The sequence below is a fragment of the Crinia signifera genome, chromosome 2, assembly GCF_055691185.1.
Source record: "Crinia signifera chromosome 2, ASM5569118v1, whole genome shotgun sequence".
Taxonomy (NCBI): Eukaryota; Metazoa; Chordata; class Amphibia; order Anura; family Myobatrachidae; genus Crinia; species Crinia signifera.
This window is the reverse complement of record NC_139218.1, coordinates 34,593,960-34,607,140: the sequence shown is the minus strand read 5'-3', so window position 1 is coordinate 34,607,140 and position 13,181 is coordinate 34,593,960. Positions and strand designations below refer to the sequence as shown.

Below are 13,181 nucleotides of genomic sequence, written 5' to 3'. Positions count from 1 at the left end.
CAGGTGACTAATTAGTACAGTTATGCTGTGTACACACGGTGAGATTTGACATTCGATTTTGACTATATAGTCAAAATCGCATGCAGATCGTAAGCAGATTCCATGCAGATCCCACAGGTTTTTTACCTTGCGATCCCGATGTGCACTCCCGTGACAGCACAAATCGAAACCCAGATAGACAGGGCAGCAATGACTATATAGTGCAAATATAATACTAATTGTATGAATTGTATGTTAAAAGTACAGATATAGCAAGATTGCATAGCACTCGAATCTTAAGTCGAATAGCCAGGGAATCTCACAGTGTGTACACACTATTAGTTTGAATATACCATAGTGAACAAAAGTACCCTCAAAATGGCCGCCTCCACTCAACATAAGATCAGTGTTTACCTGAAATCTGCAAGGCTCAGATTGTTCTGCTCATAGGCCTGAAGCAAAAAGAGTATTTTTTGGTCTGAAACAGAAGAATATACCATCGACGGTTAAGTGGACCTAATGCTGTAATATGCTGAAATCACCATTTTGCAAAACATACTTTACGGAGAAAGATACAGGACAGTCACATTTCTCAGAGATTTGCCATTTCAAAAGTGTTCAATGCTCAAATGTTCGCTATACACAAATGATATTGTCCACAGCAAAAAAAACAACAACAATATGGCTGCTCCCATAAAAGCTAAATTATACAACAGCTTCCATTTTGACATTTACCTGTCACACTGAGACTGGCTCCATAGGCCCCGAGTAACGCAACAAAATGGTTTCTGTCACAGACAGATGGACATTTGCTGACTATACATCTGAGGAGATCCACCAACTTTTCTGAAAGAAAAAGCAATGCCACAAAACTTTATTTAATCTTTGCAGTCACATCACATGTCTGGGAAATGTAGCAGTGTCTCGAAAGTAATAAAATAAAAATGTAGACTAATGCTGGATTCAAACATGAATACCAAAATGGCGTATCACCACCATTTGCTGCATACGGAGAACATGTGGGATCGAGCAGATAGGCTGTGCCCATTAGGATGCTCTCTGAATCTAGGTAAACTGTGAATATGCATACCAGGGTTTTAGCATTGTATTTTGTCTGAGCTCAACTAGGAGCGCTATGTGGAAGAAGAGTATCGCGCAAATTATGTACACCGATACCGCTTCTCCCCCATGTATGAAGGGGCGTTAATGAGGCGAAGTAATAAGTGTTATAGATGCACAATAAGCGCCACTATAATGCCCCCTTGTAGTGTATAACGCCAATGCAAATGGTCCGAATGAAAAATACGGTATCAAATTCACTATACAAAGTCAATATACGGAGAACAAAAGTGTGTATGGAGGGTCAGAGATCTCTAACGCCTTAGAGACAGAGGGTTTTTCAAACCTGAAAAACTCATGACCTTGTCCATGTCAATCTTTTGTTGCTTTGACCTTTTGTCACCGAGTGCATGTCAACATTGACAAAAACATGCCTATGTCGACCATTTGGTGAAACGCAAGATGATAAAACAGATTTTCCATAACCTTTTCCATAGAGCATAACACAGTTATTTTCTAGAACTGCTGGTAATATAACACACTGTAAGGGCTGCACCTCTTATGTTACTGCATGCGTTCCCCTCCTCTCTGGATCTCAGGAAACAGGGCAGGAACAGCGAGTGCTGGGAAACCATCATGTGGATGACGGGTAACTGCACCAAGTCCTTCGTGCAGGGACCGTCCGCATCGTACCATTGTTCAACACCGGTAAGCAGGACATCCAAAAATGCACAGTCCTTAAAGCGATACCTTTGTATAATAAAACATAAGTTATTATTATTAATAGAAAATAAAAACACTCCCTAAAGCCTATGTGGGTTTTTTTTGTGTTACATCTCATTTTATTTCCTGCTTCATCATTCAACAGGTTTAAGCACCAGGCTCCTGCATGAGAATATAAAGGCAAGAGAGAAAAAGTCCCAAAAAATGCCATCAGATCACAGTGGCAGACTGAATGCCTTCTTGTAACACAAAAAACTACTTGGGCAGCAAGGACAGTGTTATGGTCATAATTACTGCCTCACGGCACTCCGTGATCACGGTTGCCAAAATAAATTGTGGGTCTCAAGGACCCTACACTTTAAGAAATTGGTGTCATACTCTACTGTTTCAGGGTCCCATCATATATTAAGTTTTTTGAGCTTCCCCATATAGCACCAGAACACCCCAGTGTAGTCCCACTGCACAAAATTGGAAGCAAGGAAGAGGTAAGCAACTACCGACCAGTGAGCCTTAGAAATCTTATTGACGTTTTTGACTGGGTGACTAAAGTAATAGATCAAGGAGGTAGGGCTGTAGATGTAGCTTATCTAGACTTTAGTAAGTGCTTTGACACTGTCCCACATCGCAAACTGTTAAACTTGAAAGTGATGACACAAAAGGTATGCCACAGGGTAGACACACCAGAAGGTGTAAAACAAATCATGGATGATCAGGTAGATTAGAGGAATGGTCAAGAGCATGGCAACTACAATGTAAGCCACCTGCTCCCCAGTATCCACAGCACACAGCAGCGAGGGGACAGCAAACCCAATCCTACCCCAGCCCTCGCCACATGAAGATTCACAAACCAGCTTAGGGCTGCAAGGGCATTGGGCAGCACAGGATACACTGCATCACACTCATCGCAAGCTGTTTTGTTTTCCTTCCTCTTCCATAAGGTCAGTGTGTGTGGGCGTTGTCACATGTCCCTGGGCGGGAAATGCTTCTCATTGGGTGACCAGAACACACTTCTACTTATATCAACCAACCAGAGAGCAGCATGTTATGTGCACAATCTCCCAGTCCTGTCACCTAACGCAATGTACTGCGGAACATGTGCGCACTATATAACATAACTGGTACTAAAGTCTCTGCACCTGAACCAGAATTATTGGTAGACTGGCAGTAAATGCTGGGTACATATGGGCCGATGGATCGTTCATCCAATTGAATGACCGACCTATCGCTGATGAGTCAGCTAGTGTGTAACAGAGATAAGTCCGTGTACAATGTCGCTCACAGACATTTTGTATCAGTTGTGCAACATAGTCGATGGCTGACATGCCAGCATATCCTGCTGTGTGTACGGGAAATGGGTGGTGGGGGGGGATTATTAAATACAATTCTTAGCCTGACAGTCAATAGGTCTACCCCAAAGGGTCGACATACAATAGGTGCACAGGGTCAAAAATGGAAAGGTCGGCATGTTCAAAATGGCGACATGACAAAATGTACACCTGAAACTGCAGACATGATTAGTATCAACTGTCGACGTGGGCCCCCAATTAGTGTAACGCGCGCCCTCGCATGACTCGCTGCGCTCACCATGCTTCAGACTCACAAAAATTTCACGTCTACCTCTTTATGCGACTACCTTATTAAGGTCGGCATTCTGACCCTGTTGAGCTATTGCGTGTCAACCTTTTGGGGTAGACCTTTTGTCTGTGCAGTCACTGTAGATCTATGAAGCGTTGGCACACAATGGTCCCTTGTATAAGGTGTGTAACCCAGCAGAGACCGCCATATCATGATCTGCCCAATCCATGGGGATCACATGACTGAGGCATTACACGCAGTTACACTGTCCATAGGATGCAGCAGTCCAAAATCACACCGACCAATGTGGCCCTCCCACCTGTACTCTGCACTACTCTCTCCAGTAATCACTTGCTCCTAGACAAGCAAATGCTATATTGTGTTTTGGGATTCTTCAGGATGTTGAAATAAAGAGATTCCCATTACACAGAAAATGTGTACATACCAGGGGATCATAGTAGATCTCATACTCGGTCCTCAGGACCCCACACACTGCACAGAATCACGAGTGAAATAATTAGCTTCACCTGTGGATCTTTTAAAATGTGTCAACGAGTAATGAATGCGCCTGTGCACCTGCCGGGTGACCTGGTAAATGTGAACTGTGTGAGGTCCCGAGGACCGAGTTTGAGAACCCCTGGAGTACAGAAATGAGAAGTAACCTGCACAGAACTCACTTCAGTCCAGCTTTCACCAGGCTGTTCCACTCTGCGGGGATGTCGGCTGTGACACAAAGCTGCAGAAAAAACAGATGCACCGGGTAATATGAACAGGGACTCATCTTCCTTACCAGAGACAGATGAAAAACCCAATCATTATCTAGAAATAATTCCCCAGTAGCGCCACACACACCAGGAACAAGCCTCATACAGATCTGTCCTCGTACATCTCGCCTCAATACACTACGCAGCGCAGAATGCCAGTGTGAGCGAGACGCCAGATCCCGTGCAGCTCGGCTAATGCTGAGCGCCCTATTCTGCCGGACGCACAAGGGGACTGCGCGCATTAGTGTGATATACGATACATTTATATTATGTAAGACAGAGTAGAACAGAGAAAAAGCTGCATTTGCTACATCGTAGGTCTTCGTATACAGATCAGAGACTCAGCCGTACGCAGATATAAGTGTCATACAGCACTTCACATTAATCAGCACAGTCTCCTTGAGAGACAAGAGTCTCACACTTCCTGATGATCCAAGAGGGGCTGTTTGGCCAAACTGCCGTAAAGACTAATAAGGACACATCTGTATGAGAATAGCCCAACTTGACTACATTCATGATTTAGTCATCAATACATGTAACACTGCTGCTGTAGAGCGGATAATCACTGAGCTCTGCAGAGCATTTAAAAAGGATCAGGACGTTGTTTTAACGTCAAGTTGCTGTGACAGAATAAAATATATATATTTAGCATTTTTATACAGATACTCTACAAGGAAAGAAAAATATTGCAGTGTCTGATTAAGCAGTAAGACGGTACCCGTCAATTTCCCAGAAATCCAACTAAACAGTAGAAAATATTGCAACTCTGCCACTGAATCAATCAATAGGAAAAGGTATTGGGCACCCTGTATGTTCAAAGCGGTGGTTTGCAGAGATTCATATTATTACCATGAGATCCTTAAGGCGAGAGAGAAGGTTTATCTCTGCTTCCTGTGCCGCTTCCTCCGGTTCCTTGTGGGTGCCGTATGTGGCAGTCAGACACTTCATACAGGCCGCCAGGAGAGCCGGTTGCCAAGAGCCAACATTCACCCCAGCACAGTCTGCAGCTTGTGATACACAGTCAGCCAGGGCCCATCTGGAAGTTAATTGATTGAGATTCACATTTTACAAGATTTACAATTTAACAGCTAAATTAAATCTATCGTATACATCACCTTCCATAAAATATACACACATACATATATACACACACAGGTTGAGTATCCCTTATCCAAATATCAGTGGTATCAGTGATCCCAATTATTACAAAAAACAGTTTCCAAAATGTGCTTTTATTTTTTTGCTAAAAACCTTGCGGGGACATCTGTAATTGGCACTACTGGGGGACGTGATCTGTAACTGGCACTACTTGGGGACGTGATCTGTAACTGGCACTACTTGGGGACGTGATCTGTAACTGGCACTACTTGGGGACGTGATCTGTAACTGGCACTACTTGGGGACGTGATCTGTAACTGGCACTACTTGGGGACGTGATCTGTAACTGGCACTACTTGGGGACGTGATCTGTAACTGGCACTACTTGGGGACGTGATCTGTAACTGGCACTACTTGGGGACGTGATCTGTAACTGGCACTACTTGGGGACGTGATCTGTAACTGGCACTACTTGGGGACGTGATCTGTAACTGGCACTACTTGGGGACGTGATCTGTAACTGGCACTACTGGGGACGTGATCTGTAACTGGCACTACTGGGGACGTGATCTGTAACTGGCACTACTGGGGACGTGATCTGTAACTGGCACTACTGGGGACGTGATCTGTAACTGGCACTACTGGGGACGTGATCTGTAACTGGCACTACTGGGGACATGATCTGTAATGGGCACTAAATATGTGCAAGAAAATGACTGCTTGGCATTCAAATGTAGTGTCTGAGCTAGTACTCAAACTTTGTTTCATGCACAAAAAATAGATTTGTGTGTATTTCATGTGTTTATACAACATAAATGCAAAATACCTCATTTAAATATAAAAAAATTCCAAAATACAGAAAAATCCATTATCCAAAATGCTTCTGGTCCCAAGCATTTTGGATAAGGGATACTCAACAATATACATATACACACACACACACCTCCGCCCAGTCTGGAGGGTTCCTCACTGGCTAATGTGGCCCTAGGCAGATGTTGCCTAGGAACACCTTCTGCAGCTGTAATATGGAAAGCTGGCTCTATGCTGTTCCCAGCCAGATGTACGATGATGAACTTGCCTGGAAATGGGGGCCGACAAACCAGTACAGGCATGGAGATGACATCAGATTGTGTAATGCTCTCCACCCAGCAATCAAAATGCTCAAAAACGGTCAAAATGTCAACATAACTGACAATGTCGGCACTTTCCTTGAAGTGCACCTTCCCCATGAGGGCCCTTTATTCATTTTATTTTAGCACTTGGACTGGGCAGCAGACTGGTCATCGGGAGACATCAATTCTAAATGTATCAGCCTTCCAGTGTCCCAGTCTAGATATCAGTGTTGGGCACAATGACTTCTGTGTGTACCATGAACCTGGTGCAAACAATATGAGGACTATAAACCAATATGGGGAAGTGTATAGTGCTATTCAGTTTAATAGAAGCACATTTTAAAATACCATTCATTAGAAAGCTCTTAAAAAAACTAGCTTAAATTGGGTCAAGTACTGTCGTTAGCCCTCTCATTAATATCAATTTAACACAAGTAACATTTATTTTCATGCAAACTTGCACAATTTTTCATCAAGTTCCACCACTAGCAGCCAACAGTGTCTCCAGCAGATGCTGCAGAAAGCAGAGCCTCTCTCTAGTACGGTAAACTCACACCGAGAAGACAGCTGCGTATTATCTGCTGTGTACAAGGGTTCAACCTGGCAGACTACCATGACGTTATTATGGGTACTTATTGTCAATGATTGCACCAGAAGTTACAGAGCTCTTACTTTTCCTGAGAAGACGACTGTCCGAGTACCTCTGGGAGCCCATCTATCAGTCTCTTTAACTCCGTAATGTTGGACCGGGCAGCGAGTTTGGACAGCAGTTCGGCTTGTTCCGAAGTATCCTCAGAGGTCTCGGTGCTCAGTGCAGTCTTAACCAGCTTGTTCCAGAAACCTTCCTTAAGTGTACAGCAGACAGCTGAGGATACTAGAAGTAGGGTAGGATATTACATTATCATTGCTATAAGGGAGTAAGAGGAACTTGTCATAAAAAATAGACACATATTCCTTTAGTATTCATAACTGTTATTGATGGACTGCCGGGTAGAATGGATGAGCAGGATAAATCCCCGGGGCGAATAAGGACTGATCTTAGAATGGAGGTGCAAATTTTCACCCACTGCAGAGTTTGCAGCAGAACAAACCCATGTGTTACTGCTAGAGGTTTCCTCTGCATGCAGGGAATAGAATTCCTGCTCTTGCAAACTATACATTCCTATTGGCCAGCTGTACAGTGACCCTTATTCAGATCTGATCGCAGTACAAATTTGTTCTCACAATGGGCAAAACCATGTTCACTGCAGGGGGGGCAGATGTAACATGTGCAGAGAGAGTAAGAATTTGGGTGGGGTGTGTTGAAACGGAAATCTAAATTGCAGTGTAAAAATAATGCAGCCAGTATTTATCCTGCAAAGAAACAAAATAACTCACACAAATCTAACTCTCTCTCAGCCCCACCTGCAGTGCACATGGTTTTGCCCATTTTGAGAACAAATGTGTACTGCGATCAGATCTGAATAAGGACTATTTTCTTGTATATAATATTCGGTATAGACCGCGCATAGATCTTTCTCGCAACAATATAGCATGACATTCTGGAGGTGAGGTCTAAGGGCCAAGTACAGGGGAACCTAATGATACAATGGCGCATCCCTGCTGCACAATAATTTTGTATGCATCTTTGGGCAGCTATGGGCTAGGCCAGTGCGGAGCGTGTTAAAGCCGTCAGCACGTCCGTTGGCATTAGAAAAGAGAAACTTGGAGATGCCGTGAAATAATATCTACTGGACATTCAAGGAGCAGACAAGTATATGCTTTGCCAATTACTCCCCGGAAAGTGCTGCAGAAAATGTGTGCGCTATATAAATAACTGGTAATATATAATCAATACACTTGTGGGAATTACAAAGAAGCATAGTTCCTGACATGCCTGACCAGCCTGTTGTAGGCACAAGAAAAACAAGAGTTATGGTAGACCTACCTTAGGTTAACGCTCTTTCTTCAAAGTTCATGGGACCCACAGAGTGACATCGGGGTCCTCTGGATCTGCCTACAACCCCCGATGTCGCCCTGTGGGGACCATGAAACCCGAAGAAGAAGAAAAACCAGGAGAAGGCACTATAAACCAAATTCTGTCAGTTGCTTCAATTTACTAAAGGTTGCTGGACAAACCTGATAGGTTGGTATAGTGTACAGTACCATGTTACCTAGCAACAGCTTACATTAATAACTAGTATTGGTACTACCTTACATCAAGTCTTGGTGTTTGCCCAGGGTGCGAAGAATTATCGGGTCACAAAAAATATACCAAACTCGGTACTTGTGTATTATCACAGCGCCCATCGTGTCACATCGTATACCACTAATTAAGGTATACGATGGGACCCGATTTCAGGCTTTTAAGAGCCGACTAAACAATTTTTTAAGCTTGTCGCATCGTATGCCATTACAATGGCATATGATGCGATGCCCCATAGAGTCCTATGTTAAAGGCACCCCCCAAACCAGATTTTTAATTGTACACCCACCCCAATGTTAACGCCACCCCAGTATCAACGCCAACCCAAAGCGTGGCGAGCGCAGCGAGCCCACGAGGGGCGGCGGTGCGCGTCCTCCGACCTTTTCATACCCCCACTATCCACGTCAGCGTGGAGTTGATTCTAGATAGTGTGGCGAGCGCAGCGAGCCGCCGAGCCCGAAGCGTGGCGAGCGCAGCGTGCCCCGCGAGGGGACGCGGAATACATGTGAAGTAATACGCGTGCACTCGCCACGCTTCGGGCTTGGTGGCTCGATGCGCTCGCCACACTACGCCGACGTGGATAGTGGGGGTATGAAAAGGTCGGAGGACGCGTACCGCTGCGCTCGCCACGCTTCGGGCTGGCGTTGATACTGGGGTGGTGTTAACAATTGGGGGGGCATTTAACATAGTAATCACCCATCAGGGTGGTTGTACAATTAAAAATCGGGTCTGGGGGGCATTTAACATAAAGATCAGCCATCAGGGTGGCTGTACAATTAAAAATCAGGTCCAATCAGTCGTATCGCATCGCATGCGATGCAAATGATTTTTTGGTCGTACAATGCCCTACGATGGAAATCGTGGGCGCCGTGATAATACACAAGTACCCCAAACTCATCTACTGTGACAGACCTAAAAGAGACCATATATGCTCTTCTGTTTGCTTTCCAATGGAAGAACACTCAGCTGAGAGTGTGGAGTGCAAGGTGACATAAGTGACTTCTCAACTCCCTATGTTATTATGAAGTACTATTGGGAAGGGAGACACACACCAGATTTCCATAGCACTGATATTTGCAATAATTTACCTTTAGACATCTGTGTATATGGGAAATGCTTGCTGGTCTCCAAGTAGCCATTGATCAGTGGCAAACAAGTCTCCATTTTCTTTCTCAGAAGCTTTTCTGATCCAGGATTCAAACACCACAGCTCGAACTGCAGTCGGTGAATCCGGCTGTGCTGAATCAACAGAGCCACAACGGCCAGAGAGGTCTTGGTCATCTTACTGAGACAATGCGTAAGTACATTAACTCCCACCACATGGGCAAAGGCGGGCTCTTTCTGCAGAGCATTGGAGAGGACCGGTTCTAGGTCGGGACCAGCCGATGTCGACAACAGATGTCCTACTCCCCTTACGTGTTCCACTGAGAAGGCCAAATCCTCCTGGCATTGCTTTCTTTGATGACGATCATTTAGCAAGAGCACCAACACTTTACCATAGCCGCTTAAACGCTGATCTTCAGAATACTCATTGTCCTCCAGGAGATATTCTTCAGGAAGCCTCAGGAGGCTTAGCGTAAGGTCATTTAGCTGGGCGGCGTCCATGTTTGAATGTAAGCTCTCCAAAGCTTCCATCGGTAGGGATATCTTCTTTGAGGTCTTTTTGGGCAATTCCAGCTCCTTCAAGACACTGGCCGAAATGGCATCAAAATATTTGGCCACCAGGTGAATATTGTTGGTTTGGAATAGCAGTGGACTGCTGGACTTGAGCAACTGCAACAAGCCCTGGTTCAGATGAGATGACAGCAGTCTTACACAGGCCGGTTTTAAATTGTGTGTGGGGACGGACTGACGCTCTAAGGCCAGGAACCAACTTTCCAACGTGGGGTGTTTGAAGACTCCCGAGAGCATGGTGTCCAAGATCTAGACAGGAACCATTAGATGGAGAAACAATTAAAAGGTTTTAATAACCACTTAAAAAACAAAAGCTCATATGAAATAAAGACCTTAATCCTAGGCCCCCCTATTCCCCAGAGTCTGCAGTGTCCCCCAGATGAGAAGAAAGAGGAATATAAAAGGTGCAGCTTAAATATAGAAAAGGTCCTTCACCTGCAATTGAATACAATTTATGGTGTGCCAGAGTTTCTACACTAGTTAGAAGTAGACCAATTACATTAAAGGGTGGCCATCGAAAGTTATGTCGTTAGAGAGGGCCCTCAATTAACAAATAACATCCTGTGTGTTATTCACAAGATAGGAACAATTCTAGGCAAGTTCGGTTTATTGACCACACAAATTCACTTGGCATTCAATTGGTTAGCTTGCGGCCTAAAAAACGTTCCATTCTGTAGTGGGTTTAATAATTAATTATTAAATAGTAAAAGTACATATAATATAAAATTTGCAAAAGAGGACATTTCGGCGCAAAACCCCAAAACACATTTCAGCAGCAAATTGAAAGAACCGTCTTATATTTCAATACCGTATTATCTGTAGAAGCCAGAGCACTCGTGTAGTCTTCTGTAAATAGCTCGGACTCTTCGCTCAGTTTCTCTTCTACTTCTTTCTGACTGGTAAGCGCCTGCTGGTGGTGGCACAGGAGACCACCTAGAAGGTCCAGGAAGAGACCAACCAAACTTGCTCCTGTGTTTTTTTTATACTAGGGAGAAGAGTAAAAAATAAACCAAGTAAACAGAGGACATGATTCGATTGTGCCACAAAAATTCTCAGAAATTGTATTTTTTAATTAGAAAATTGCAAAAGGCATATTTAAACATTTTTAAATATTTTATTTCAATACAAATATATTCAGGTATTTATCACACTCCCCCTCATGTCCATAGGTCCCCATTATAAAATAACATACCAGTTACTTCAGTTACTTATTTCACTATTGGCCTAACCTGCACTACTGGGGACGCAGATCATACTCACCCCCTTCTCCGGTGCAGCCCAGTTGGCGCATGGGGGGGGGGGGGGTGGTACACAGATGGGCTCTTCATGGTGACATGTTCAAATCACCGCTTCGCAGTGCCTAGAAAACCAGACAATAGAGGGGGGGGGGGGGGGGCTACGATGACGAGATTCAGCATGAATCACGTCATCGGGTACCCCCTTGGCCTGCCACTTGTGCTACATTATGAGTGGCAGAGGTTCACTGGGGATATATAGGAGAAAATATGAATCAGATATAGCTCAAACTGCAGATGGCTGTCTGCAGAGATTGAGAGTTCAGGTACCAAGAATGAGGTTTCTCTACGACTCCTATTGGTTAGTGCTTAGATCAGGCATGTCCAACGTTGGCCCTCCAGATGTTTTGAAACTACACATCCCAGCATGCTTTGCATTAGTTTTAGCATTCTCTAATAGCAAAACTGTGGCAAAGCATGCTGGGATGTGTAGTTTCACAACATCTGGAGGGCCAACGTTGGACATGCCTGGCTTAGATGATCAAAGCAATTGATATAGTTGGCTAAACTGGTCAGTCTGCCAACCCTTCTGAGGCAGTTACCTTAGCAGTACAGTTCTGAAAGGCGTCTTGATGGATACAATCTACGTTCAGTTATGGATGTTTACCTTTGCAGCTTATGTCTTATAAGGTAGAAGGACAGTCCAAAACAACCCTTGAAGGCTGTTTCCTTTGGAGTTTGTTTGAAACCAAGCAGACAGAGTATATCCCCCATCTCTACTCCACAACTAAAATCTCCCAGTTTTCTTCAGGGTAGAAGAAACTTCACTACTTTTGAGGTAAATTACCCCTTTTATGTAAAAAGGTGGACTTCTGGGGCCATGACATCCCTGGGACCCACCGTCCTAGCCCTCAGGTTCTGCTTCTCCACCCTTCTTCTTTTTGCCTTGTTCTAGTCTTTAGGTTACTGTCTACGCCCAATTAGCAGCTGCTTTAGTGAAATCAAACCAGCCGAGCGCCACTATTACCCCCTAGGGGGCATCGTTTGTCTTCAGAGTTTAGAGCCAACAGGCAATGAGGGAGGTGTCCTACATCCACCTTTTGCCGGAACTTTGGATATTTTCATTCCAGGAATGGACAACTGGGAGGTGGAAATCCTTAGTCATCACATAATTCATTGAGGAGCATGGGAATGGTTTCTGGAATTCGTGGTCAGGTGGGGGAAGAACGAAATAGCTCTCCTGGCCTCCTACTTGCACAGGAAACCTTCTCTGGACATAGAAACTTAAAATATAGAATTTGACGGCAGATAAGAACCACTTGGCCCATCTAGTCTGCCCTAGTAAATACACAGTTACACACTAGGGTTCATTTTTGGATTGGTGAAGAGATTGGAGTACCTCCAGATAAGGGGAGAATATACAAACTCTGCACCGTTGGGGTGGTGTTGAGAATTGAAACTATGACATCAGAGGCAGTAATGCTAACCTATGACATCAGAGGTAGCACTGCTAACCATTACACCACCCGTACAGCCTTTATAGACACCATTATGGCTCCTTAGTGCTTTAGTCCCTTAGCAGATTTGGTAAGAGGCTCTTCCAGTCATTCCGATTGGTCAAGACTTACCTCATCTAAAGTGGTATACTCTTCCGGGAGATTTTAATCCCTTGTTAACTTGCTTTGGGAAGTCCCACATGTAAGGACTAACACAGTGTTCCTCAGATAGACGATATGGGCAACATCCAATTTATAATAACTCCCATCTTAGTAAATTT

At 44.3% G+C, this 13,181-nt stretch overlaps 1 protein-coding gene across 1 annotated transcript in view; it reads right to left on the bottom strand.

The window, feature by feature from the left end:
* The window catches only part of URB1 (URB1 ribosome biogenesis factor), a 57,135-nt gene that overhangs the window by 15,648 nt on the left and 28,306 nt on the right, over positions 1–13,181 (bottom strand). Inside the window, exons 21-28 of the mRNA XM_083171886.1 lie at positions 10,978–11,154; positions 9,584–10,418; positions 6,983–7,184; positions 4,950–5,136; positions 4,014–4,072; positions 1,595–1,788; positions 715–825; positions 394–457 (exon numbers count right to left, since the gene is read on the bottom strand). Of these exons, the coding sequence (XP_083028012.1) occupies positions 394–457; positions 715–825; positions 1,595–1,788; positions 4,014–4,072; positions 4,950–5,136; positions 6,983–7,184; positions 9,584–10,418; positions 10,978–11,154 (1,829 nt within the window). The remainder of the gene's footprint in view (positions 1–393; positions 458–714; positions 826–1,594; positions 1,789–4,013; positions 4,073–4,949; positions 5,137–6,982; positions 7,185–9,583; positions 10,419–10,977; positions 11,155–13,181) is intronic.